General features: G+C 52.1%; 1 protein-coding gene across 1 annotated transcript; it reads left to right on the top strand.

Annotated features, from left to right (window-relative positions):
* The first annotated feature begins 73 nt into the window (after nt 1–73).
* Nucleotides 74–27,010, top strand: TADA2A (transcriptional adaptor 2A). Its single transcript, XM_064166132.1, has 16 exons — nt 74–148; nt 1,136–1,302; nt 2,155–2,261; nt 3,337–3,396; nt 3,984–4,075; nt 5,352–5,509; nt 6,864–6,952; nt 7,677–7,749; nt 13,277–13,340; nt 16,761–16,804; nt 17,243–17,353; nt 19,568–19,639; nt 20,358–20,490; nt 21,601–21,644; nt 23,426–23,499; nt 25,453–27,010. Exons 2-16 carry the CDS (start codon nt 1,278–1,280, stop codon nt 25,636–25,638), a joined length of 1,332 nt encoding a protein of 443 aa, XP_064022202.1. The 5' UTR covers nt 74–148; nt 1,136–1,277; the 3' UTR covers nt 25,639–27,010.
* Nucleotides 27,011–27,814: the final 804 nt, after the last annotated feature.

The raw sequence follows: 27,814 nt of genomic DNA, 5'->3' as shown, positions 1-27,814 counted from the left end.
CCGGCGGCAGCAGCGCGCCCGCAGCCGGGGCGGGGAGGGGCGGGGCGGGGCCGCGCGGGGGCGCGCGCGCACGCACGCATCGGCGCACGCGCACGGCGCGGCCGCGGAGGGCCGTGGCGCGTGGGGCCTGTCCGCCGCCCGGCGTCAGGTGAGAGAGCTGCCGGAGCGCCGGCCCCGGCCCCGGCCCGCCCGGGGGAGCCGGCACCGCGGCGTCACGGGGAGGAGCCGACCCCAGGCCGAGCGAGCGGGAAGGGCGAGGGCCTGCCACGGCCGGAGGGAGCGGGCTGCCGGCAGTGCGCTTCCCACAGCCGCCTCAAGGGCGGCGACGGGCGGCACGCAGGGCGCCATCTGGCGGTGATGGGGAGAAGGGTCCGCCGGGGCGGGACAAGAGCTGGGATGCGCGGAGTGGAATATGGGGAGCAGAGAATGGGGTAGAGGGGCTTGGGATTTGTAGGAATGGAGACTGGAGAATAGGATATGGAGGGCTGGGATGTGAGGGGTGGGATATGGGGAGCAGGGAGTGGGGTAGAGGGGCTTGGGATTTGTAGGAATGGAGACTGGAGAATAGGATATGGAGGGCTGGGATGCGCGGAGTGGAATATAGGGAGCAGAGAATGGGGTAGAGGAGCTTGGGATTTGTAAGAGTGGAGACTGGAGAGTAGGATATGGAGGGCTGGGATGTGAGGGGTGGGATATGGGGAGCAGGGAGTGGGGTAGAGAGGCTTGGGATTTGTAAGAGTGGAGACTGGAGAGTAGGATATGGAGGGCTGGGATGTGAGGAGTAGGATATGGGGAAGAGTGGGAAATGGGAGAGTGTCAGGAACAGCCCCAGCTGCTGTTATGGGTGCCGGTAGAGTTCTTCACTGCTGTGTCCATGCCGCCTCTAACCTGTTATGCTCCATTCCTGGTGCTTCTTGGAGCTGCAAAACACTGTGGCACAACAACTTGTCCCTAAGTCTCTGTTCAGCAAAAGGTTCCCACTGGAAGCCTCATCCTGGGATTGGCTGATGTCCCTGTCACTTCCCATCACTTCCCACGCTGGGTCCTGTCTCTCTGCGTTTGGTGTCTTCTCATGCACAGCAAACAGACTCTCAGCCTGTCAGCTGCTTACCAAGACTTCTGCTTTTCCACTCAGGAGGCTCTGGGAGGATCTCACCTGTCAGGTCTGCAGGCAGAGGATACTTGCCTTGGATGCGCTGCTGGGGCAGGGCTGGCACCACGGGCCCTGAGGCAAGACAGGCTTTACTCAGGAGCAAGGACAGCACCAAGGGAGAGGAATGGAACGCCTGGCCTCCTTCAGCAGTGAGTACCCTCAGGCAGCACTGGGAGAATGCCTTCTGTTGTGGCAGGATGTTAGCACCCGTCTTGGACTTGATCTTAGAGGTCTTCCCCAAGCTTAATGACTCTATGTCTTGGGAGTGAGACAGAAAACTGGCAATGTTTGGGTCCAGAGGCTCACATCTTTGTCATGTTCTCAAGGCCATGGGTACATGAATTAAGCAGGAATTCAGCTTCTTTTTCCTGTCTACTTTCTAGAGCTGAGCTCAAATCCATGTTCTTGGGAAAAGTCTGACTTACAGCTCAACAGTCCATTTGTTTTGACTCCTCTGCCTTGAACAGAAGAAGCAGAACTTGCAGAGTAGTGTCTCATTCCTTGTGCAGCAAGCTGAGCAGAGTGTGAGTTCTGGACAGGTTGCAGAACAATTCTATTGGTGCCTTTGCACCTCCAGCAATGTGCTGTGTGAGCCTGAGCTGAGGCAGATGGGTGGGAGACTGCAGCTGTCTGCACTGTTCTCCACAAGCATGACCTCCGGTCTGGTCTTCCATGCAGAAAATGAGCGTGGGCACAGGCTGAAGTCAGCCAGCTAGTGCAGCTCCTGGCACCCCTGCTGAGCTCTACCAGGAGGCTGCTACAGAGCAGATTTTTCTTTGACCATAGCAGGAGTTCAGGCCTAGCCCTCACTCCAGCAGAGATGCAGTGCCAGCCTCTCTCCTCCAGCTGAACAAGAAACCGCTAACAGGTATTTGGAGAAGCTGTGTGAGGAAGGAGGTTGTGTACAGTCCAATTCATTTCAAATGACAGGGCAGAAGTCAATTTAAGGGGGAAAAAAGCAGTCTCTTTGTCTTGAATGAGATTTACTTTTGGCTTCACAGATGACCCTTTTGATAAGCCTCCATGCCGAGGTTGCTCTTCCTACCTCACAGAGCCCTACGTTAAGTGTGCTGAGTGTGGGCCTCCTCCCTTCCTCCTGTGTTTGCAGGTGAGTGCAAGGATGAAAGCAGAGGCATTCATTTCTTTGAGGAAGCCATCAAAGGGCTGTCTAGTGCCCAGCCCTTCCATAAACACATTAATAACTGCTCTCTGTAAACTTGCATCTACAACTCTTGTTTGCCCAGGCACAGGGAAGTGACAAAGGAGACGCTGGGGGGTGAAGAACTGAGGCATGAGCAGCTGAAAGAGCCAAAGCTGCCTAAAGACATGCAGGCAGCCTGAGTGTGAGGGAGCGAGCTGCTGCATGCTGCAAAGGTGTCACTTCTGTCAGCTTTTATGGCACAGAAAAGAAAGCCACAGAGAAACACCTTTTCATCTCACCACACATTGGGTCTTTCCTCCCACATGGAAAAGAAAACCTGGGGAAAGTTTGCAATAATGGCACTAATTGTTTGTGACCAGATCTGGTTCTTTGAAAGTGATGTTTGTGGTGTGACAAGCACAGCAGATGATGCTGGGTTTAGTTAGTCCATAAGAAAGTTGGCATTGTTTGTGATTAAAAACACAGAACTAACCTCTAAAACTGGCAGAGGAGTTTAGCCTTGAGCCTGAGCTCATGTACAGGATACACAGACCCACAGTTTGTACGTTGGGTCTATTTCTATTCACTGTACCTGTCCTTAAAAACACAGCAAGGCAAGTGTTGAACATAGCTGCAAACCATCCTGGTGCTCTTTAAACAGCAAACCATGATCAAAGAGGAGCTGGTCTCAGCAGTGAAGAAGTGCTCCCTGCTCTGCTGCCAGGATTCACTTCCAAACACCCCAGCAGGCTCCTCTCACCTGTCTGGCTTTGCAATAACTGCTTAACAGAGGGTGTGGAGCTTCCCAGGAGTCGTGCCTTGGTGCAAAGCCAGATACAAAGGCAGGTTTAACACCCCTGGGGCAGCTTTCCCTTCCACTTCGGGGGTGTTGGTGTAGGGGAAGAGGAAGACTCAGTATCTTTTTCAGCAGACCAGCTGTGGATACCCAGTGGTCAGAGAAGGAAAGGAGACAAAGGACCAGTTAAAATGTTTTCAGGGCGGAAGTGAGAGGCTAACATGATGCTGATCTTCTGTTCTGCAGTGTTTCACACGAGGATTTGAGTACAAGAAGCATCAGAGTGATCACACTTACGAGATAATGGTAAATACTCCTTTTGGATACACTCCCCAGTGCTGAGCTTTCCCAGCTCCCAGGAGCTAGGCCCTTGCTTACTAATACCCCACTGAAAAGTGAAGTGCCATAACGATTTGATTCAGAGGTTTAGAGCTATTAAAAGAAGGAAGAATCTTCCTTGAGAGCAAAGAGAATTTTCTACTTGGAACACGAGGAATAGTGGAGACATTTGAAGCTGCAGTTTGTATTGCCCCTGGGTAGCACAGTCCAGTTCTTTAACCACATGAGGCAGCTTCTGCTTCTCTAGGCCTGTTTTTCCTTCCTCAAAATGAATCATTTTCAGAGTCTTCAGTAATTTTGTATGTCTCATAGAACACATTGTTAATTGCAGCATGGAGCAGTATGGTCAGCAGCAAACTGGCTTTTACTGTAGTTGATGGCCCAGAGGGCTAAGGAGGTCAGCAGTGATTTGATCAAGTGTCGTGGGACACAGTGAAAGATTAAGCTGCCAGGATTCTGTACTGCATTGCTGTGTAGTTCAGGCCTTTGCTCTTCAAATGGTGAATTAGTACAGAGCATTACAGCAGCCTGATTTGTTTTTTTTCCTTCTCCAGACATCTGATTTCCCTGTCTTGGATCCTAACTGGACAGCTCAAGAGGAAATGGCTCTCCTGGAAGCTGTGATGGACTGTGGATTTGGAAACTGGTGAGAATTCAGTGGGTCACCCAACTTCAGTGACTGAGGAGTGGCTTTTCCTTCCTTTCATTTCACTGAATTCATCATTGAGTGTTCAGGGACTTACTAAGGTGGAAGACTGGTAGCAGATTCTGCTCTCAGATCTGCTGTCAGATAGACAAAGAGATTGCTAAAAGCTTTTTGTGAGACTCAGCATCTCCAGCGAAGCACAGACTTTAAGGCCACTTAGTTTTGAAGGAGCTCAGCTGTAGCACAGAATTTTCTGTGCCTCAGTTTACTGCTGTGCAAAAACCAACCACAGCACTTCTGTGATTCTTGTGTGGGTTTGGGCTGCTAAGAGCTGCCCAGGAGGGTGCAGTGATTTGGGAGGTTTCCTGCTTCTCTGTCATATTTAGGCTGGAGCTCTAGAAATGTTTAATATGTTTCTATTAAGTTCATTTGTAGCTGCTAGAGGGCTTTTAAGCTTTTGTAAATGAGGGAGCTCTGTAGCCATGAGTTATCCCTCTTCTACCTGACAATGCAGCCGTGCTGAACGGGCAGAGCTCCAGGCTGCACTGTCAGGCAGTGTTAGTCCTTGTGTCTACACTGCTGTCAGGATTAAGACTGAAAACTGGTTGCAGTTCTGCTCTGCCTGCTACACTCTGCCCTCCTCAGCAGTCTTAACTCTTTCCTTAAACATTTTGTGAGCCTTCACCAAAGAAAGTGAAACCTGACTTTGCTCCTTGGGATCCTTTTCAGTTCAACAGAAATGAAAACGATTGCTGCTGGGGGGGTGCTTTGCTTTTCAGGGCCCTCACCTCACACAATCATTAGGGTAAAATACCTCCCACTTCCATCAGCTACTGCTCCAGGAAAGCTTGGCAAAGATATCCAGAATGTGTTTTGTAGAACCACTTCAGTGGTTGAGAAACACTGCTTAGGATCGTTGTATGAAAGGGGAAAGCACTCTTCAGTTAACCTGCAGTCAGCTGCAAAGCAGGATGCAGCTCTGGGCTTGGAGCTCACCATTACCTGGAGTTAGGAGAACAAAAAGCTCTTAGAAGCAATATTAACTGTCAGGCATTTGGTGTGTTCCATCAGATGAACATCTCATGTAAAGCCAGTGAAGTGCTCCTGACCATCAAAAAGTACTCCCCAGCACTGCAGCAAACTTGTTACTGTTGGCTCAGTGTGACAATGTGACACTAGGACCATCCCAGATCGAGTGTCTGCACACCAGCAACAACAATAAGCCCTCAGCATTTCCATTTTCTCCTCATCAAGGCTCCCTCTCTCCCCACTTCAGGCAGGATGTAGCCAACCAGATGTGTACCAAGTCCAAGGAGGAGTGTGAGAAGCATTACATGAAACACTTCATCAACAACCCCCTCTTTGCATCCACCCTGCTGAACCTGAAGCAGGCAGAGGAGGCACAGCACAACGAAACAGCCATTCCCTTCCAGCGTGAGTAGCCCTGCCCACAGCACACTCAGGGTCTCCTCTGCAAGGCCTTTTCTCTTCCAGACCTGGAGTGGAAGACGTGCACCACACAAGCAGTTTGCTTTCCTTTCCAAAAGGAGGGCTTGCTCTGATGGCCAACTGCACTATTTACTACCAGGGGTTCTCCTGCTGTGCTAAGGCACTGGGGTGTCAGGTAGGCCAGACTGGGAGTTCAGTAGGAGAAGGCAGCGAGCAGAGGGGTCTGATATAGAGCTCAGGGTCTCACAGCCAGCAGTTCTGCAGAGCCAGTGGAATTGGTCACTCTGAAGTCCCCCAGCAAAGCCTGATGTGCTGGTTCATTTCCAGGACACAGCACCTCAGAGCTGCCTCACATGTGGCACACTGGCACAGCACATCACTCATGGCAGACACCAGTGTGAGCTCTCAGCCTGGGGCTCTTGTCCAGCCCCTGTGTAAACTGAAAAGGGATTTCTGCCTCTAAACCAGTTCATCTGATGATGCACTGTGTGCCAGCTGCTGCTGTGATTGGTCCTAGAATCATTCCCTCTGAATCAGGCTGATTTCACTCCTCACTCTTTAAAACCAGCTTGTAGAAAGTGGCTGTTGAATTCCAGCAATTTAACAAACTTCCAATTTCCCCTCTTCAGAATTCCTCTTCCAGCACAAAGCTCCCCAAAACAGCTGGGCAAAAGGGTTGTGCAGTATCAGGAGGCTTAGAGATTTCAGAGTGAAGTGCTTAGAGCTAAAGCAGGAGGAACTGGACAGTTGTGGTTCTGTCCCTGGCTGGCATTGATTTGTTTAATGTGGCCTGGGCCAAGACAATTGTTTTGTGCCTCAGCTTGCTTTATCTGTAGCCTGGGACTTGTAATGCTCAGCTCCTTTACAAGTGTTGTGAGCCTCAGTCCATGATTGTCTGTAAAACACTGAGCTCCTCATCTGGGAAGCTGTAAAACTCCAGAGCTGTGGAGCTCTAATTGCAGCTCTCTGAATGGCACCCAGAAGCAGGCAGATTTTACACCCCTGTTGCTGTTAACTAAAGGAACCTGCAGGCTGAGGCCAGGAGACCTGCAGAGGGTTACCAGGGGCAATGTGGAGTTTACATTTTATAACCTATTCATTCCCTTCAATGTCTGGGTTTGACTTTGGAGAATACTATGGGGAGCTCAGATCCCTGCTTTCCTCTCTGGCTGACCTCAGGCTTGCTCTGAGTACAGGGCTGAATAAAAGCCCAATCAGGCTGTTTTATTTCAGCTATTTACAGGCTCACCTCCCCCCTCAAGAAACACCTATCCACAAAGCACTAAAACCAGACCCCAGGCCCTGCAATACACTTGAAAACCCTTTGATTTTTTTCCAGCTGCTGATGACCCTCCACGGCCAACTTTTGATTCCTTGCTCTCCAGGGACATGGCTGGGTACATGCCAGCCAGAGCTGACTTTGTTGAGGTAAGTGTCTCTCTTCTGCCATCGACTTCAATTTGCTGCTGGATGCAGGCTCAGCACTCTCACACTCCTTTGCCCCTGCCTGTAGGCCTTTGCTCCTCATGTGAAGGACACGGAAGGGAGTGATTAACTCGGGGGTTAATCAGAGAGGGGCGCTGCAGGCCTACGGAGTTTGGGCAGGCAGGATCCCTGGCTTTGTGTGCAGAGGATGCAAGGCTTCTGCCACCAGATGTCCAGTGGTGAATGGCCCTTATCTGAGTGACTGGATGCTGTGAGTCGGATGCTCAGCCACAAGGGGCAGCTCCAGCAAGCTTCTGCTTCATTTGTCTTAGGGAAGCACACAGGAGCCTGCTCCAGAGATCACCTGAAAGCCCTGCCTTGTGTGCAGTGTTCTCGGCTGCGGGCCCAGGGCCCCAGTGGCTGTTGCAGAGCAAGCTCCTGCCCATGAACTGATGGATTCAGCCCTATAGGGGCCTGCTGGGTTTGTAGGCTGGAGCAGAATCCACCCCAAGGTGGAAGTCATGGGGATTGCCTGGTGAATTCCCATTATCCCGCCCCAGTCCCAGCCAGGGTGCATGTTCCCCACTCTCTCTGTGCTGCTGAGGGCTGGAGCCTTGGAGAGCTGTGTGTGGGTCACTGCCTCTGCTTTCAGTGCTTCTGCATGTGCTGAAATTTGACACCAGCTCTTTCCTGCTAGTTGGTGACCGTTTGCTAATCACCTCCACAGGAGTTTGACAACTATGCTGAATGGGATTTGAGAGATATCGATTTTGTAGAGGATGATTCTGACATTTTGCATGGTAAGTCCCAGATTTTTGTACACCACCAGAGTGGCCTACACAGCACTTCCTTGGCTTTCTTTTCTCTGCACCCTCTTTACAAAGTGGACATAGATTGTTAATGATTTCACTTCTGTGTGCTGGGATTTAAAACACACGTGTTTCCATGGGCCTCACTTTCAGGTCTCTTTTAAAAGCTCCTAAATGGTACTGAGAGGATCATGCACTTCACTCACCGCTGAAATGGACCAGCTGTGAAGTAGAACGTGGCTGAAATCAAACAGTCTCCACTAGGAGCAGGCATGTCTTTAGGAGAGGCAGAAGTGATGTACAAAGCCTAGAGAAGGGCCAGTAGAGTAGAGCAGATGCCCTGAGAGCAGGATTTGGCTGAAGGCAGACAGCAGAATTGCAGTGTGTGAAGAACCAGACCTGCAGGCTTGCTGAAAACCAGAACAGAGCCACAGAATTGTTTGGGTTGGAAAAGGCCTCCAAGATCATTGAGTCCAGCCACCATCCCAGCACCCCTATGGCCACCAAACCCTGTCCCCAGGTGCCATGGCCACAGATTTCTTGAACCCCTCAAGGGATGGGGTCTCCACTACCTCCCTGGGCAGCTTCTGCCACTCCCTGACCACTCTTGCAGCAAAGATATTTTTACTCCACTCCAATCTAACCCTTCCCTGGCACAATTTCAGGCTATTTCCTCTTCTGTCACCTGATACTAGGAAGAAGAGACCAATCTCCACCTGACTGCAACCTTCCAAGTAGTTGCAGAGAGCAATGATGTCTGCTCTCAGCCTCCTCCACGTTAAACACCCCCAGATCCTTCAGCTGCTCCTCACCAGCCTTGTTCTCCGTTGCCTCCATTGCCCTTCTCTGGACATGCTCCAGCAGCTCTATCTTGATGTTACTTCCCCTCCCCAGCTGAACATTGCTTTTCCCATCTACATAATGTTTGTGACCATGATGGCAAGGTGCAGCTTTGGTTCTGATTTCCACAGAGAAGCTCTGCTGCTGCCCCCCTGTCCCCTGCTGTGTCCAGTTTCTCAAATCAGTCTCTTCTAACCCCTGTTCTTCAGGAGATCTGCTCTCAGGGTGGGTATTAACAGGCAGCAAGGAGGTGTAGTGTGGGACTGTGTGCAGCACACTGAAACTCCTGCTCAGGAGCCTGTGTGGTTTTTCATGCTTCAAACAGAGCTGTGGCAGCATCAGCTGCAAGTGACAACTGTTGATTGAGAAGGGGATGGTTGTTGTCTGAGTCCAGTCCCTGTTACTGAGCTTCTGTGCACATAGCTGCCTTAATAGTCCCAAGGAAACACCAGCAATTACTAAAACTTGCTGTTCTGCTCCCCAGAGAAGAAAAGATGCTGCTTTTGCCCACATTTGCAAGTACACAGTGGTGGAAAGTACTGTTTGTGCTTCAGAGTTGTGCCATCTGTGTCAGGCAGCTCTGAGCTGAAGCCTTGCAGACAGACAAATCCTGTTCCAGCCCTGCCAGTGAGGCTGAGCTGCCGCAGCTCTCTGAGCTCAGGAGCTCTGGCATCTTCCTCCCCACAGCTGCCCTACATCTGCCCAAGGGACAGGAAATGCTCTGAAAGAAGTCCTCAGGCTGCAGCCAGCTGGTTTGCCCTTCCATGAGTGTCTGGGGGGAGAAATAATTCTTTTCTCAAGACCTTTGGAATTAGATCTTTCCCTTCTCAAAGCCACTCCCTCCCTGTCTCAGTGCTGCCTTCACTTTACAGTGGTTTGCAATCTAATTGTAGGAGTTCATCTTGTAGAAAGTGGCTCAGCATTTGGGTCTGAAGGCAGGGATGAGCATCAGGATGATTTAAGACACCTTTGTACTGTCTAGTTAGCAGGCAGGGAAGGTTGTGAGGCAGCCCTACAGGCCCAGGTTCTCCTAATCTCTCCCAAGGGTGCCTGTCCCAGTGGTCCCAGCAGCAGCTCCAGCGGTGCCTCTGCACCCCAGCCCTGCCCACTGGCAGACTCCCTGCACTGATCTCACTGTGGCTGCTGCTTCCACAGCTGCAGGAGACACAGTTCTGCTGGCCAAACAGCAAACCTTCTACAGATAAAGCTATAAACCAGGGGTTAGCACGTTTCAGTGCCTGGAGAAAGCCCAGGGGCGTCCTGCAGCATAGATTAAGTCTCAGGTTTGTGAGAGAACTCCTCAGCTGACCATTAACTTTATTAGGTTCAAGATTAATTTCTGAAGGCCACTTTTGTATTCCATTTTCTGAAATTTACTCAGGCTAGACCCTGAGAACAGACCAACCAGCACCATTCCTGTGGCCTCTCTTTCTTCCTTTTGCTTCCTAAGTCCCACATGAGGGCTGCAGGACACACGACAGGAGGCTTGGATGCTGCTATTGCAACAGAGTTCTCCTTTCTTCCTTCACCTCTGCATTGCTCTGCTTTAAGTTACGTTGAAGTAACTTTGTAAAGAGTTGTAGATCTGAGCTGCTGGACTCCTTTCCCCAATGTCATTGCATGTCACAGGCTCACAGGATGTCAGAGGTTGGAAGGGACCCAAAGAGATCATTGAGTCCAACCTCCCTGCCAGAGCAGGACCATCCAATCTAGCTCAGGTCACACAGGAACACATCCAGACAGGCCTTGAAAGGCTCCAGAGAAGGAGACTCCACAATCTCTCTGGGGAGCCTGTGCCAGGGCTCTGGGACCCTTCCAGGAAAGAAGTTCCCCCTTGTGTTGAGCTGGAACCTCCTGTGCTGCAGCTTCCATCCATTGCTCCTTGTCCTATCCCAGGGAGCAAGTGAGCAGAGCCTGTCCCTCGCCTCCTGACCCCCAGCCCTCAGATATTTATAGACATGTATTAAATTCCCTCTCAATCTTCTCTAACCATCCCCAGGTCCCTCAGTTTCTCCTCTTCAGGCAGTGCTCCAGTCCCCTAAGCATCCTCATAGCCTTCTGCTGGACCCTCTCCAGCAGATCCCTGTCCCTCTTCAACTGGGGAGCCCAAAACTGAAGGCATTTTCCCTGCCCTGTCTCAGTATTCCCACAAGAACAAAAAAGGCACTTTAATACAAGGTGGGCAAAGTCCCAGGAGCAGAGAAAGCTCTACCTGCTGGCTCACCAGCTCCTGCCTCCACTCAGGAGGGCACAGACCTTGGTCAGTGGCTTCTTGCTGTGGGTGAGGTGCTGGAACTGCTGTGAGATCTCTTAGATCTCAATTAGCAGCAGGCAGGGCTCAGCTGCGTTCAGCACAATCAGTGCGTGCAAAGCTACATCGCAGTTAAACAAAGCCGTAATGGGCAGATCAAAAGAAACAAAGCAGCTCCGGAGCTGCTCCAGCCCGGGGGGCTTGAATATTTCATGAATTACAAGTTTTCATCAGCCAGAATCACAGCCTCGGTAATTTACCCTTTTCTCCAGCTTTTTCTCCCCTTCTCATGTAAATGATTTTTCACTTCTAACACCAGCAAGCAATTGCTGAAACCGCAGGTGTGGAAGCAAGGGGCAGGAGCCTGCAGCTCTGGTGCCTGTGGTGACAATTCACTGTGAGACACGAGGCAGTGTCCCTCTAGGTATGACTTGGGCTCTGCTCTTCTGGGGAAGTTGCTGAGGCTCTGTTTGCCTGGGGTCCTGCTTTCCCCTATGGGTTTGGATTGTAGCTTGCAGGGCGCAGCCTGGGCAGGCAGCCTGTTGGCTTTGGTTGGTTTGCATTCTCCCCTTTACTTGGGCCTTGCATGCCAAGCAGGTTAGCTGGCATGAAACAAAGGTCTCACTCATGAGCCTTCAGAGGAGTTGTTGCAGAGCAGATGAGGCTGCAGAGGAGCAGAAAGCAAAGAAGCTTCTTTTGGACACGCTCTTGAGAAACCAAAATATTTGGAGTTTTGTTTTGAATTGAAGAAAGGGACCTTGAATTTCTGCCCATCACTGGATCCTCCGAGGCTGCTCTGACCATCTCAGAGAAGCTGATCCCTGCCCAGAGTGGCACAGCTGCCAGCTTGGGTTATCTGAGCTTACCAGTGCAAGCCACTGCCTCCCGAGGATGATCCGTGGGGAAGAGCAGAGGCAAATCATTGCCATTCTCCCAGCATCTCTGGTCTCATTCCCATGCATCATGGCACAGCAGAGCAGTGTGTGTTATTCATGTCCTCCCCACTTGGCACTGGGCTGTTCGTGGGTGACGCCAGCAGCCCCTGCCCAAGCACAGGGGGCAGCACACAACCACTCTGCCTGAGCAGGAGCTCCCTTTTTATCCTTTCACTTTTGCTCAGAAATGTTCCTTCCCCTCCCCAGCTGATGGTAATTCCTGTCAGAGCATTGTGTGCTCAGGTGAACACCTCCAAGTGCAGTGGTTTAGGTGCAGAATTACTTCTGGTATTTATAGAAGTTCTCCGGTGCAGTTTCTGCAGGTACTTATTAAGTTCTGCCCACACAAAGCCCAGCAAATAAGCTGGCAGCTGAGCTGGCAGAGGGCTTCAAAACACAAAACCGTTGCCCACAGCTTGCACAGACTCCAGCACTTGGTCACATCTCAGATGTCAGTAACATTTCGTTCACAAGAAGGACACAGAGCTGTAGCCAGAGGAGGGCCACAAAGATGATCCAAAGGCATTGTCCTTTGTCCTGTCCCAGGGCACCGGTGGGAAGAGCCTTGCCCCTTCCTGCCCCCACCCTGCAGATATTTGTGAGCATTGATGAGGTCCTCTCAGCATTCTTCTCTCCGGGCTGAACAGCCCCAGGGCTCTGAGTCTCTCCTCGACAGACTTGTGCCAGGCCCTGCAGCATCCTTGTAGCCTCCACTGGACTCTCTCCACTATTTCCCTGTCCTTCTTGAACTGGGGAGCCCAGAACTGGACACAACACTCCAGATGTGGTCTCACCAGGGCAGAGTAAGGGGGGAGGAGAACCTCCCCTGACCTGCTGGCTGCACTCTTCTCATTGTCCCCTAGCATACCATTGGCCTTCATGGCCACGAAGGCACTGTGCTGTCCCTGCAGCCCCTTCCTCTGAGAGCAAACTGAGATCAGAGGCTAAAAAGCCACCCAAGAAAGGAGGCAGCTCTGTGCTTAGCTAACCACCCAGAATCCCTGTGTTATTTAGCAGAGGGAGGGGATTGTCTCCTTAACTTTTCTTTGGAGAATTTACCTGAGGTTGTTAACCTGCTGGTTGGGGGAAGCAGCAGCTGCCTTTTGTCCAGGTGTATCAGGTCCTTCAGCCTGATACATTTGCTCTTCAGGAGAAGAAATCCTTCCTAACTGAAGGAACAAATAAGTGCTAATACTACCACAGTCCAAGAAGGGAGAGAAATGTTGTCAGGACCTACCCAGGCTCACATTTACAGGCAGCAATGTGTAAATGTGGGAGGAGCAGGCAAAGAAAGGCTCTGCAGGTAGCAGGTGCAGTCTGCAGACAGCCTCCAGGGAGTTTCTGCCCCTCTAAAGCTACCACAGGGCTTTTAAAAGAGGAAAGTGACCTTTGCAGTGACCTTTGCAGCCTCCCGTGAACACAAAGGCTTGCAAATGAGCCTCCTACGGTAATGATGTTGTGCTCTGTCATGTTTTGTATCATTCCCTTGCAGCTCTGAAGATTGCAGTGGTAGATATCTATCATTCCAGGTTAAAGGAAAGACAGAGAAGGAAAAAGTGAGTTCTCAAGCAATAATTCTCTTCCTTTGCTCCTCTACCGTGTTTTGGTCACCCAGTGTTGTCCTGCTGCTAACCATCACTGATTTCCTCTGGCATCCTCCAGACCATTCCCATGCCTGGAGACTTTCTGCTGTCCCATTTGCATGGCAGGCTCCACTTCAGCTGGGTGCTTCTCCTGCTGAGCACTGATGAAGATCAGGCCTGTGGCTTTAGCAGTGGTACCAACCCAGAAAGCAGAGGTTAACAGCCCCTGATAGCTGTTTGTACCTTGGATAAAGGAACTCTGCACAACACAACTCTCCCTCAGGCCCTCAACACAAGCCATAAATTGTGCAAAGCCTTTCCCAGTCCTGGCTAGTGCAAGGGGGTCCTGCAGAGTGCTCTTCATCTGCTCCCCAAAGCCACACAGACACAAGTAACTAAGGCTTCAGCACACCCTAGGAGACCTTGAAGGGATAGAAGGAGAAGCACAGAATTGTTTGGGTTGAAAAAGGCTTCTAAGATCACTGAGTCCAACCACTGACCCAGCACCACCATGCCCACTAAACCCTGTCCCCAAGGGGTGTGGCCACACATTCTGAACCCCTCCAGGGATGGGAACTCCACCACCTCCCTGGGCAGCCTTTGCCAGTCCCTGACCACTCTGGAAACAAAGAAATTTTTCCTCATCTCCAACCTACCCCTCCCCTGCTGCAACTTGAGGCCATTTCATCTTGTCCTGTCACCTGAGACTAGGGAAAGGAGGCCAACACCCACTGCTCTCCGAAGGAAGGAGAAAGAGAAACTGAAACACTGTGAGGGCAGCCAGTCCCAGCTGCAGGGCCAGGACCCAGAAAAGAGAGGCCAACCTTTGCTCTTTCCTTCCCCAGTGGACCTAGAAAAGAGAGGAATCATAGAATCATAGAATCAACCAGGTTGGAAGAGACCTCCAAGCTCATCCAGTCCAACCTAGCACCCAGCCCTATCCAATCAACCAGACCATGGCACTAAGTGTCTCATCCAGGCTTTTCTTGAAGACCCCCAGGGATGGTGACTCCACCACCTCCCTGGGCAGCCCATTCCAATGGGAAATCACTCTCTCTGTGAAGAACTTCTTCCTAATATCCAGCCTATACCTACCCTGGCACAACTTGAGACTGTGTCCCCTTGGTCTATTGCTGCTTGCCTGGGAGAAGAGGCCAACCCCCACCTGGCTACAACCTCTGCTCTTTCCTTCCCCAGTGCACTGCTGCTGAACTGCACATGGTACTTTTTCTCCTTTAGGGGAATAAAAAGCTGCCAGCCTGTGACTAATGCCTCGACCCCCACACCCCACCCAAGTGTTTGCATCACTGTTTTGAATTCTTAGTGGTCCCCGAGTTAGCTTTGCACAGTGTGTCAGGGAGGTAAGTGCACTGCTGAGCTGAATTTGAATAATTTATTCAGCTCAGTTGACAGCTCTCTAGAGTGACTCAATCTGTTCATTAAATTCAATTTTATTAGAACTTTCAAACGCTTTGTTCAATATTTAAAATGATCTCTTGCTGCATTACTCCCTGCTGGAGGAGTTCACAATCTGGGGTGAGACTCCTCCAGTGCTTCTCCTCCTCATGCAGCACAGTTCTGCTGCAGGACAGGTAGGAGCTGCTCCTAAATAAACACATTTCTGTGGTGTCATCTCCACGATGTTAAAGCCCAGCAGGAGAACCTGCTGCCAGCTCAGCTCCTGAACCCTGTCTTGTTGGTAACCTGCAGCAGGATGGGACAAAAGCCTGGGAAGTGCCCTGATGTCACTGCTTATTTCCCCTGGAGCTGGGCTTGGCTGCCCTCAGTGTTTCAGTTTCTTCTGCTTCTTTCTACCTGAAAGGAGCTTGGAGTGAGGTGGGGATTGACCTCTTTTCCTTTCTCTGAAGTGACAGAAGGAGAGGAAATGGCCTCAGGTTGTGCCAGGGGATTGTGTGTAGCTCTGGGTCCCCCAGCTCAAGAAGGACAGGGAGCTGCTTGAAAGAGTCCAGCACAGAGCCACAAAAATGATTAAGGAAGTTGAACATCTTCCTTATGAGGAGAGCCTGAGGGAGCTGGGGCTGGGTGCTTGGAGAGGAGGAGACTAAGGGGTGACCTCATTCATGTTTAGAAGTATGTGCAGAGTGAGTGCCAGGAGGCTGGAGCCAGGCTCTGATGAGTGATGCCCAGTGACAGGACAAGGGGCAATGGGAGGAAGTTGAGGCACAGGAGGTTCCATGTGAACCTGAGGAGGAATTTTTTCCCTGTGAGGCTGACAGAGCACTGGAACAGGCTGCCCAGGAAGGTTGTGGAGTCTCCCTCCCTGGAGATAGTCATGATCTGTCTGGATGCATTCTAGTACAGTCTGCTCTGGGTGATCCTGCTCTGGCAGGGGCCTGGACCAGATGATCTTTTGAGGTCCTTTCCAGCCCCTGACATTCTATGATTCTATGAGGAAAAATTCCTTTGCTTCAAGAGTGGTCAGGGACTGGCACAGGCTGCCCAGAGAGGTGGTGAAGTCCCCATCCCTGGAGGTGCTCAGGAAACCTGTAGCCATGGCAGCTGGGGACAGGGTTTGGTGGCTGTGGTGGTGGTGGGTTGCTGATTGGACTCAGTAACCTTAGAGGGCTTTGCCATCCTTCACTCCTTCCAAATTCATTGTTGATGTCATGTTCAGAAAAGCTTCTCTGCCTGGGACAGGAATGGGTTCTGTACTCCAAAGAAACTGTGATGGAATTTCCTGAGCAAATTCCAGGCTGCCCTTGCCCAGCCCCCTGGGATCTCTGAGTGCCAGCAAGGGTTGGGTGTTGATGGAGCCACCTCAGGCCATGGCCACGTGGCACTTGCTCGGCCTGTGACCAATGGATTTGTCATACACTGTTAATCTCTCACCTGCCTTTTCACTCTGTGCATTCCCCTGGGCCTGGCAGGAGCATCACAAGGGAATGAGCTCCCTAACTCCTTCTCCTCTTTCTGAAATCTGAACTGCCATAGAAGAATCTCCTCTGCTGCTAGGAGGGGGGATTTGCTCTGGCAGGAGGACACTTGTCTCTCTCTGGAGCTGGAAACCATGCACTAGGAGATGTTTCTGGACATCCAGTTTCAGAAGGACAAGTTATAATGCCCTGCAGATGTCAAATCTGTGCCTAAAGAAGCAGTTTCAAGCCTCTGAAGGTGGCTCCCTTTGTGCTTGGTGCTGTCGGAGCTGGCCTAGTGCACAGCACCACCCAAAATTCCCCCTGATGAAAGCCACCCTACATCACTCCAGCTTCTCTCTCAGCTGGGCAGCCCCAGGGTCATGGAAAATTTCGTGTGTGTTTAGCTCTAGACCCCTCTGATGGCCCATATCAAAGAGTCTTCTGAAGCCTTTGTTGTTTCTGAGGTGCCCCAGCACTTAGTGCCTCTTACTAACAGCAGTTTGCTCTCTGGTTGCAGGATTATAAGAGACCATGGCCTCATCAACCTCAGGAAATTTCAGAGTGAGTATCCAGTGTGGCTGCATAGCTTGGAGGTGGCTCTGCTCAGGACCTGAAACTGCTCATGCTCTGTTCCCTCTGCATCCCTGTGGTTTGTTTGTGCTGAGGCAAATTTAGGGGGTCTGAGTTCCAGCACATTACCTGCCCCAGCTGTTCCCAGCCAGCTGGCTCCAAGTGCTCCCAGCTCAGTGTTGCCTCAGACTTGCTCTTCAGAAGCATTTCAGGAGAAGGGTACAGGTGACATCTTGGCCTTTGAAGAGCATCTCCCCCTTCTGACAAGCGGTCACACACCACGGAAGCGTCACCCTGGGGGCGTGCTGGGCACTTGTTGCTTTTTCTCAGCAGCTTGTAGCAGTGGCAGCAGAAGGTGGGCGGGTGAGGGGCTGGGAGGCATGCAGGTGGCAGGGCAGGCTGCTGAGGTCTGTGCCTGTGTGCCTGCAGTTCTGGAGCGGCGCTACCCGCGGGAGCTGCAGGAGCTGCATGAGGCCATGCGGCGCTTCGCACCCATCCTGGGGCCGCTGGAGCACGACAAGTTCATCGAGAGCCACGCCCGTGAGTCCTGGGGGCAGCTGGGGCCTGCCCTCTGCCTGGGGAAGGGCTGCACGCAGGCACAGAATGGTAGGCTTGAAGGGACCTCTGGAGATCATCCGCTCCAACCGCTGCCCAGGCAGGGTGACACAGGGCAGGTCACACAGGAACACACCCATGTGGGTCTTGAAAGCCTCCAGAGAAGGAGATTCCACCACCTCTCTGGACAGCCTGCTCCAGGGCTCCAGCACCCTCACATTAAAGAAGTTCCTCTTCATGTCCAGTTGGAATCTCCTCTGTTCCACTCTGTGCCCATTACCCCTTGTCCTGTCACTGGGCACCACTGAACCTTTGTTCAGTGCCACCCACCCTTGGAGTGTTGCTCAGCACTGATGAGATCCCCCTCAGGCTGCTCTTCTCCAGACTAAGCAGCCCCAATTCTCTCAGCCTTTCCTCATCACAGAGAGGTTCCAGTCCCCTCAGCATCTTTGCAGCCCTTTGCTGTGCCCTCTGCAGCAAGTCCCTGTGCTTCCTGAGCTGGGCATAGGATCCAGCTGTTACCTCATCAGGGCAGAGCAGAGTGGGAGAAAAACCTCTCTTGACCTACTTGCTACACTCTTCTTGATGCACTCCAGGATGCCATTGGCCTTCTTGGCCACAAGGGCTCATTGCTGGCTCATGGGCATCCTACAGTCTTCCCAAAACACATGCCACTGTTGAAGGACAGGAGGTTGTTTTTCTCCTCCTCCCTCATCTAGCTACTTCAGAAAACCCAAACACATTTGTGGTTTGGTTTATTTAAATGAGCAGCAGATGTTTTCTTCCACTGAATTGCATCCCAGTGCTCTGTTTGATATTAAAGGGTTGGACTTGATGATCTGTGAGGTCTCTTCCAGCCCTGATGATACTGTGATGTCTCAGCTGACTGAACATCCTGGTCATGTGCTAGCAGCAGAGCTTATCAATATTGGAGATTAGGAGGAAACTCATTGCAGTGAGGGTGGGGAGACACTGGCACAGGTTGCCCAGGGTGGTCGTGGATGCCTCCTGCCTGGAGGTGTGTTCCAGGTCAGGTTGGATGAGGCCTTGAGCAACCTGGGCTGGTGGAGGTGTCCCTGCCCATGGCAGGGGATTGGAGCTGGATGATTTTTAAGGTCCCTTCCAACCCAAGCCATTCTGTGATTCTGTGACCAAAGGCCTCTCTCCATTCTGGGGACTCTGTGTCACTGAATTAACAAAGGCCCTAAAGTGTCTGCATTGAGAGCCCAGGATCTGGCAGCAAGCTGGGAATTCTTTGAAAGGTCCACGTGAGGCTGTTGTGTGTGCAGGTAATTACAGAGTGGCTCTGTCATCGTGTCCTTACCTCAGAGGGAGAGGCTCTGTTCCATCACCAGATCATCTCAGGTCTTTATGCATGACCACAGCAGCAGTGGAGTCACTGCCTGCTGCTTCAGCTGTGACTACACTGGAGAACTGCTGCTCATTAGAGGCAGCAGAGCACTCACTGAGCTGCCACTGTATTTTCAGAGCAGCCTGCCTGAAATACCAAAAGTATGATCTTGCAGATCTCCAGTCCCACACGTGAGTGCCTAGCCCTGGAACTTGATTTTGTTGTTGCAGCCAAGCCCTCCAGTTAGCCTGGCAGCCATGCAGTGCCCAGGTCTCCTGAGAAAGATGAGTAAACAAACCTGAGCCCAGCAACCCTGCTCACTGCATTGCTGAGCAGGGCCTGGGAGCCAGCTGAGAAACACTGCAGGCACTTAAACATCTCTGGGCAAAAGACAGGTGGGGATTTCATCTCTGACTGATGGAAAAGGGTTGTCTGCAAGGAAAAAATCAGGAAGGTCCACTCAGGAAAATCAGAGTTCAGAGGTGCTGCAAGGAGCCGGGATGGGGGAGAATTTCAGACCTACTGGAATGCCTTCCCAACATCCTGCACTGGTGCTATTTGCCTTGTCCAGGATATGGCAGAAGAACTGCCAAAGCCTGAGGCTGAAATAACCTCTGAGCACACAAGTGCCAGCAGCCAGCTGAAAGCTGTGCTCAAGGAGTGCTAGGCACAGCCAGTCCAAGATCAGATAGAGACGTGGGCAGGGAGCTTAACCCTGTCCCTGGCTCTGTGTGTTCACAGCACACTGGTGGCAAATGAGCAGGAGCAGTGTTCTTGGTGCAGGGCAGTTCACTGCCACCCCCCTGACCCTCCCTTGTTTTCTGGATTTCCCTCCTGGGGTCACACAGTGGAGTTTGAGCTGCGCAGAGAGATAAAGCGGCTGCAGGAGTACAGAGCAGCAGGCATCACCAACTTCTGCAGTAAGTACCTGATGCATTATTCAGCTCCTTCCCATTCATCAAGTTGTGGAAGGACGAATTCCCAGCGTGCAGGATGTGCTGAATCAAAAAGGCTCTGGATTCCTGAAGCACCTTGCCTGGCTCTTCACACGAGCAAGGCTTTGGCAGCAGTGCCTGGGGTCAGCTGTGCCCCTGGAGCCTGCACTGCCAAGCAGAACTCTGCACAGGGTTCAGGGTAATAGGTCTGTGGCATGGCATAGTGGTCTGCGGGGCTTCATCTCTGGCTACTTCTGCTGCCTATCAACAAGTGTGGTACCTGGAGAAAGGCTCAGACCGCTGCATAAAGGAACCAGCCCGCTTTAGCTTGAAATGGGATCTGGAGGCCTTTTGTGTTTGCTTTGGTCCTGAAGTGGTGGGGAGGGGTGCAGGCTGTTATCTAACCCCTCTGATGCCAAGTAGTTGTCAGGAGGAAGAATAGCAGAGCCTGCTCCAGAGCTAGGGAACAGTTTCCCATTTCCTGAAGGAGAAGAACAGCAGTCTGGGGGGCGCTGGGCAGGGCAGTGGGTGGGGACGCGATCTTCCTCCTTGTGCTGCCCAGGGAGGTGGCGAGGCTCAGCAGGGCTCTGCACAACCTGATTTAGTCGAGGATGTCCCTGATTACTGCAGGGGGGGTTGGACCAGGTGACCTTCAGAGGCCTGTTCCAACCCAAGCCATTCCCTGACTCTGTGTTCCCTGCAGGTGCCAGGACCTACGACCAGCTGAAGAAGACGCGGGAGGAGGAGCGGCTGAAGCGGACGATGCTCTCCGAAGTGCTGCAGTACATCCAGGACAGCAGCGCCTGCCAGCAGTGGCTCAGCAGACAGGCTGACATGTAGGGTGACAGCAAGAGTATTGGGCTCACACCTGTGCTGCAGGCAGCTGCAGCAAACTCCTTACTGTGTGGTAACTGGAAGAGGGCAGATTTAGACTACTCTGACTACTAGGAAGAAATTCTTACCGGGACAGTGGGGAGACATTGGCACAGGTTGCCCAGGGAGGCTGTGGATGCCTCCTGTCTGGAGGTGTTCAAGGCCAGGCTGGATGAGGCCTTGAGCAGCCTGGGCTGGTGGAAGTGTTTCTGCCCATGGCAGAGGGTTGAGCTTTGAGGTCACAGAACCATAGAATCATTAAGGTTGGAAAAGACCTTTAAGCTTATGGAGTCCAACCTTAACCCAGCTACCACGACCAGCAAACTAGATCCTGAAGCACCACATCTGCACACTTCTTGAGTACCTCCAGGGATAGGGACTCTGCCACTTCCCTGGGCAGCCTGTTCCAATCTCTAACCATGCTTTCAGCAAAGAAATTTTTCCTAATACCCAAGGAAGGTCCCTTTCCAACCCAAACCATGCTGTGACAACAACAAAAGCATTCTCTGTTTGTGCAGCAGGAAGAGTCAGCATAACCCAGAGGGTCAGGAGAGCAGAGATGACAGCAGCAGTGCTGGGGAAGTGCAGACTGGTGATCAGTAAGGTCTCACAATCTGTTTTCTCCAGTTCATATTTCAGGGATTTAACTGCTGTTAATAAAGCCATGGAGGGAAATGAGGTCTTGATGGCTCTTAATGAGGGCACAGATGACACTTGGAATGTAGCAGCATCATTACTGTGGAGTCAGCCTGCACAAGCACTTATATTGAAGGAGTGAAGCTGCCACTCGGGAAGCGCTTCCTGTGTGCCACAGGGGCTGAGGTGTTTGCATTTCCCCAGGCAGTCCACTCTGAGCTGCTCCTTGTATCCCTCGCCTCTGATCTGAAGCAGATTTCAAACATGGCTTTCAGTTTGGGACTGCTAAATATTCAGGAATGCTGCTGAGTTCAGCTCAGTGCCTGGGCTCTGCAGGTTGTGTAGTTAGAAGTTGGGCAGAGGTTGTTCAGGGCCAGTATTTGCAGTGGTTCTTTGACAGGGCACAGAGGCAATCTGAAAATGTCTTTTCTTTTCAGTGATTCCGGCCTGAGTCCCACGGTGCCAGTGCCTTCCAATTCAGGTGAGTGTTAGCTGATGGGCTGCAATGCATCACTGCCACCACCCCGGCAGCCAGGGCACAGAGGTTCTTCAGCCTGAGTGCTAAAGCCTCAAGCCTCGTGGCTAAGCACTGCTAAACTCAGCATTGCCTCACTCTGCAGCTCCTTCCACCCTCAAATGCTGTAGGAGTTTTGCTCAGTTTCTGGATTTCTCTGACTGCAGGTGGAAGAACCCATCCTAAAGCTTGTTAGCAAGGCAGGAAAGAACAGAATTCCTCATGAGAACAAAACTCTTATCTTTAAAAGCTAAAGCTAATCTAAGTGTTTAGTGAGGCTGTGTAGCACTTGCCACGGCAACATCAGCCTGACATAAGATCTGGGAGGGCAGAACACCAAAATCCAATTGCCTGAGAAGCAGGCAGTGACTGCAGCATTCCAGAGTGGTAGAATGAGATGGTGTAGGCTGTCTGAGCAGCTTGAATTTTCCTTTTCAATTGATACACTTTTATGTTCTTTAATTTTCTAATCACCACTTATGAGTTTTCCCTCAAAAGGACTCCTCCTTTCAGTGCCCACTAAGAGCAGACTCAGGGGTCAGTCGAGGTCCTTATGAACAAGACTTGTATAAATGCCATCTGATGGGGTGAGGTCACAGGGTGGCATGCAATCAGTGAGACTAGGATAGAGTTTTACTACAGAGCTGTTAAGTGTTGCCAAGGAAAACTGGCTCCCAGCTCTGTCTCTACACCCAGTTTTGATGTGGATGCTAATAAACCACTGCCACCAAGCTCCTTGAGGTGAGCACTGAGTCCAGGTGTCCTTCAGTGTTTCTGCCAGGAGAAATGTGGGTCAGAGCCCCCAGCAGTTAGTCACTGCACTCTGCTCTAAGCATACCTGCTGAAGGGTAAGATGTGTGTCTGATGCTGGTCACCCAGAACCATAGAATGGAGACAGTATCCAGAGCCATGTAATGGAGACAGTACCCCCAGCTGAAGCATCAGACTCATTTTCTGTCAGCCTCTCAGTGGCCCATGGAGAAGAGCCCAGTGGAGCAGGAATTGTTTTGCCCTGAGCTCTGGTAGCAGGCAGTGTTTACCTCCAGCATCACATATTAACAAAACCCAAACAAAACCCCATGGAGCTGCTAATTACCAAGCAGCCTGCACGCAGAGCAGGGCAGGGGAGCTGCCCAGGCTGCCACGTGGCTGTAATTAAAGGCTGCCTCATGCTGAATATGCAAGGGGGCAAATTAACCTTGCTTAACTTGACCTTAGACTTTGAGGCCTGGACTTTGCAGCCTCAGTGTGTTTTCTTTAGTGTAGTTGTGTATCTCTTGTTTCCTAGCTTTGTAAAAGAGTCAAACCCAGTTTTGTCTTGACCCACCATGGCAGGCTCCTTCCAGGAGCAGGGAGCAGTGTTGGGAAATCACTTCCTTGCACCTGCCACAGACATAGCTCCAGCATCTTTCCAGCCCTGCAGTTCCCTCTGCCCAGGCTCCCCTCACCCAGCCAGACTCCCATCTGTTTCCTACAGATGCATGGGAGAGAGAGAGGCTCCCCAGTCCCAGAAGTAGGCCCCTGGCAGGGCAGGCTCTGGAGCAGCAGCCAGCACAGTCCTTGGGGAAGACAGAGCTGCAGATTTCCCAAGCTCTCATCCCTTTACCAGCTGTGGGAAGCCTGCACTGGGATAAGCACTGGGGTGGTACTGGGCTGGCACCACTGGGATTTTGCTGCCCCTGTGCTAACACCCAAGGAGCAGCCCCAGCAGCTCGGAGCTCTCCAGTTCTGCTTTCTCTTCCCCGCAGGCAGGCGCAGTGCTCCTCCGCTGAACCTCACCGGGCTGCCTGGCACCGAGAAGCTCAACGAGAAGGAGAAGGAGGTGAGGAAGGGAAGGGGAAGATAGGTGAGATAAAGCTTGGTCTCCACAGCACAGGGGTGCTCACACCACCCAGCTCTGGTGCTGTGAGTGTCACAAGGAGCTGTTGCAGCCTCCAGTGCAGAGCCTCCTCTCTTGCTCGCTGTGAGGTGAGCAGAGGGGTAGTTTGTTTCTCAGTGTGTATTCTGTGAGAGCAGCAGGGCTGCTGGGGGGTTGTAAGAGCCAGAGGATTCCATCAAGGGCTTCACTGGACACAGCATTGGAGCTTTTCTGTGTTACAGACAGCTCCAGGCCAAGCCTCAACCAGTCATGGGTGGCTTCCAGCATGGCAGTGCTGTGAGCCATGCAGGTGATGCCAGGCTATTGTTCTTTGCAGGACTTTCCCATACTTCTGCTTTCTGCAGTGCACATCCCAAGCTTTATGTATGGGCAGAGAATGGACTCTGGCTTCAAGCCCTGAGTCATTAGCTCAGCCTGGCACTGCAGTTTGTGCTCCTGCACAGCCACCTACAGCAATCTGGAGCAGGGAAGGTCAGCAGAGCAGACAGGAGTGGGGCTGCAGCCTGTGACAGCAGCCCCAGGAGAGGTGAGCAGTGCAGTGAGGAGCTGCTGTGCAGTCGTGGCTGTTCGTTCTGCAGCCAGATGAGTTGGGTTCTACCTGGGGGAAGCCACTGAAACGCCAGGTTTTACACCTTTGAAATGGAAACCAGCACTTGCCCTTCGATTTTCCACGAGGTACATCTCAGTGCCTGTGAAATGCAGATGGCTTCCAGCCCTCTCCCTCTGCGTGGAAGCTGTTTCCCCTTGACTGGCCATGGCAGCATTGGCAATCAGCTCACAGCCCCACCGTGGGCCATGGCGTTTGTGGCTGCGTTCAGCACATAAATAACTGTGACAAGACAACAGCCTGCACAGGGAATCTGATTTGCTCCTCAGCTGAGACACCAAGTCTGAGCTCCTCTGAATTCTGCAATTTCCTATCAATGAGGAACAATCGTTAAAGCATTTCCTTATTACAAGGAGGAGGGAGCCAGCTCCATGGAGAGCAGCACAGCTCCTCTTTGGAAGGCAGATGAGTTTTGGAAGCTGAACAGCAGAGCTCGGGGGGCTTCTGACAGCGACCCCTGCCCAACTTCCTGAGACTGCTGCCCTCCTGCACAGCTCCTGCAGGGGCCAGGCCTGTGCAGAGCTGCTTTTGTAGCAAGACATTAGAGGCTCAGCCTGCAGGGGATTAGCAGCCAGCTGCCCTGCTTGGCTGCTGGCCAGCATGCCCAATTGCAGCTTGCAAGTCTCTCTGGCATGTCTGCTTCCCTTGGTTTGTAAAGAACAACGCCCACACAGCACACTCATGGTTACACTCCTGTGAGCCGAGAGCTTGCTTTCATCCTCCTAGTTTATTTTTCAGTCAGGAATGTGGTTTTTTTTAAGGGCAGCAGCCAACGAGCTCCTCCCCTTCCCTACCTGTGGATTGGAACAGCTCCTCCAGCAATCGTTGCCTACCTCTCCCATCCCCTCGTTGCTCTCTACAGCTCCCTGAAAGGGAGTTGCAGTGAGCTGGGGTTGGGCTTTTCTCCTTAGTCTCAGGTGATAGGAGAGGAAATAGCCTGAAATTGTGCCAGGGTAGGGTTAGGTTGGATATCTGGAAAAAAATTTGTTGCTGCAAGAGTGGTCAGGGAGTGGAACAGGCTGCCCGAGGAGGTGGTGGAGTCCCCATCCTCAGCAGTGTTCAGAAATGTGTGGCCATGGCACTGTGGGACATGGTTTGGTGGTGGTGGTTGGGCTTGCTGATCTTGGAGGCCTTTTCCAACCCAAACAGTTCTGTGACTCTGTGAAAGCCTCACAGCACATCTGAGTGCTTGCAGAAGAATATTCACAGTGTCAGCCCCCAGCAGCGGCTGTGGAGTGCAGGAGTGTGAGGAGTGCTGCTGTTGATTAACTTCCCCTCTTGCCTTGCAGCTCTGTCAGATGGTGAGGCTGGTCCCTGGAGCATATTTAGAGTACAAAGCTGCTTTGGTGAACGAGTGCAACAAACAGGGAGGCCTGAGACTGGCGCAGGCTCGAGCGCTCATCAAGATCGATGTGAACAAGACCAGGAAGATCTACGACTTCCTGATCAGGGAGGGCTACATCACCAAGGCCTGAGCACAGGCAGCAGGGCCGGGAAGCTCTGCCGGCGCTGCAGGGCTCTCAGTGTTGAAGGAAGGACAGGTCCTTCCCTTTAAAAGCTTTTAGGGTTGTGGGGTTTGGTAAAAACAAGTAGGGAGCTTGGTTCAGTCGTCTGAGCGGTGACATCCTCTTGTCTGGGTCCCTGCTGAGTGCTGCTTGACACTGCCCTGGGCAGAATTCCACGGCCACGTGGCGCTGGGAAGCAGCAGCTGTGGTGTGAGCTGGTGTGTGATGCGAACGGGCTCGCAGCTCCCACTCCTCCCTGAGCCAGAGGAGAGGCACAGCGCTTGGATCCTGACAGGGGGCAGAGCAGGGGAGCAGCACGGGGCCCGAAGCACAGGTTGGCTTTGTGCGAGCACGGGGCTAGAAAATGCAGGCTCCTCCCTTCTTGTGCTCCCTTCCTGAGCCCCTGGCAGCTTTCAGAGGAGATAGCACATGCCCCAGGGTGTAAAAATAGAGCTTGCAGTGGTCCAGTCCTTTTAACTTAATTGTGATAAAGGATGGGGAAGGACATTGCAGGGAAGCTCCTCAACAGTTGTTCCTTTTATGTGATATTAGCACATATCACAGCATGAGAGCACTGTACAGACCAATCAGCTTCAGCTGCTCCCTACTTGAGTTGTGATTGTCAAGTTATATAAAATCCCCCGGGTTAAGGTTTCCTTGCTGCAGCTCACTGGAGAGGCTGCTGGAGCTTACAGCCCTTCAGAACACAGAGAGGTGTTCAGAACCCCTCTGTCATCACCCAAAAGATAACAACCCAAGAGCACCACAAACTGCCCACAGCACACACAGCAGGCCAGGAGCAACCTGGTGTAGTGCAGGGCATCCCTGCCAGTGCCAGCGGGGTTGGAAGAGGATCTTCAAGGTCTCTTCCAGCTCAAAACCATCAGCCCTTCCTGCCCTCTTCCTGGGGCCTTGTTCTCTCAGCTTGTGGCAGCAATGGACCCTGCCAGCTGACCAACAAAGCAGGGAAAGGTGCAATAAGTTCCTGCACACAGCTCCCTGCCAGCCCGGCCAGGCTGTGGAGGAGCTTCTGAGCAGAGCCCTGGGGTGCTGGAGCAAGTGAGGATGGCAGCTTGGCCTGCTTCACTGCACAGTAAATTCTTCATCCAGCAGCTTCCACTGCTGGGGTGTGGAGCTGAAATAATGTCCCCTGTGACCCAGCAGCCAGGGCAGTGGCATGTGGAATGCTCTAGAGTGTGGGACACCATCTGGACAAACCTAAGTGAGCTGCAGCCATACCAATGCCTGCTTCAGGTGTTTAGGTTTGGGGGTGGTTTTCTCCTGTGTACCTGGAGTGCCGTTGGATGTGAAGTATTTTGGTTTGTAATAAAAATCAAAACGACTCAAGCCAATCTGTCCACCTTCTTGGGCTCCCAGAGAGGCTGGGAAGGTCACACCGTTGCCTGCATTTGCATCCACCAGCTCCCAGCCACAAGAGCAGCAGCTGCATGGATGTGACCACCACCAGATTACCTGAGATACACTACTACATAGAGAAAAGCAGCAGCAATAAGCCACACCTTGGAGTTAAAGTGTAGAAACTGAGACTGGAGGGACTGGGAATGCCCAGGGAAGGGACAAAGTAAGTGGCAAATCCTTGGGAATGTTTCTCCCAGTTGTCTTTTATCATTAAACAGCCAAACCACCTTCCTCTGGCCCAGTTTCCTGCGCCGTGGCTCGTACAGAAAAGCAGAGGTTGGCACAAATAGGCCAGGGGCTGCTGTGACCATCCTGAGGTCAGCACCATCCCCACCCAGCAAACCCCAGTGATGTTCCTTTGCCCCACAGGGACACAGGCAGGACTGAGGGTGACCTGCTTTGACCAGACACAGAACTACCCAGACTTGAGCTGTGGCCAAGCCCTGTGCTTTGGGCAGTGCTAAACAATTTGGCCATCTGGAAAGTGTTAGGAGGAAATGGTCTCTGGAAGGGCAACAACTGTGAGCCTTCAGCTGCCCAGGAGGGAAACCAGCAAAGACATTTTTACACAGCAAGAGCAGGAGGTAGTGGAGAGGCAGGGATGGGATGCTTCAAGTATAAAAAAAGGTTTTTCCCCTTTCACAGAGCATGTCCCAAGCAGGGAATGCCTGTGCCAGGGCCAGCACCTCTCTGCTGCTCCTGTTGCTGATTGATTGCCAGGCTCTAA

This window comes from Pogoniulus pusillus, chromosome 27 (assembly GCF_015220805.1).
Source record: "Pogoniulus pusillus isolate bPogPus1 chromosome 27, bPogPus1.pri, whole genome shotgun sequence".
In the NCBI taxonomy this organism is placed as follows: domain Eukaryota; kingdom Metazoa; phylum Chordata; class Aves; order Piciformes; family Lybiidae; genus Pogoniulus; species Pogoniulus pusillus.
This window is presented reverse-complemented; position numbering and strand designations above follow the sequence as displayed.

Coding starts and splice junctions, on each gene's coding strand:
- TADA2A (XM_064166132.1), top strand. CDS start 1,278: ATGGAACGCCTGGCCTCCTTCAGCA. Junction 19,640..20,357: donor AGGCATCACCAACTTCTGCA/GTAAGTACCTGA, acceptor TGTTCCCTGCAG/GTGCCAGGACCTACGACCAG. Junction 23,500..25,452: donor TCAACGAGAAGGAGAAGGAG/GTGAGGAAGGGA, acceptor CTTGCCTTGCAG/CTCTGTCAGATGGTGAGGCT.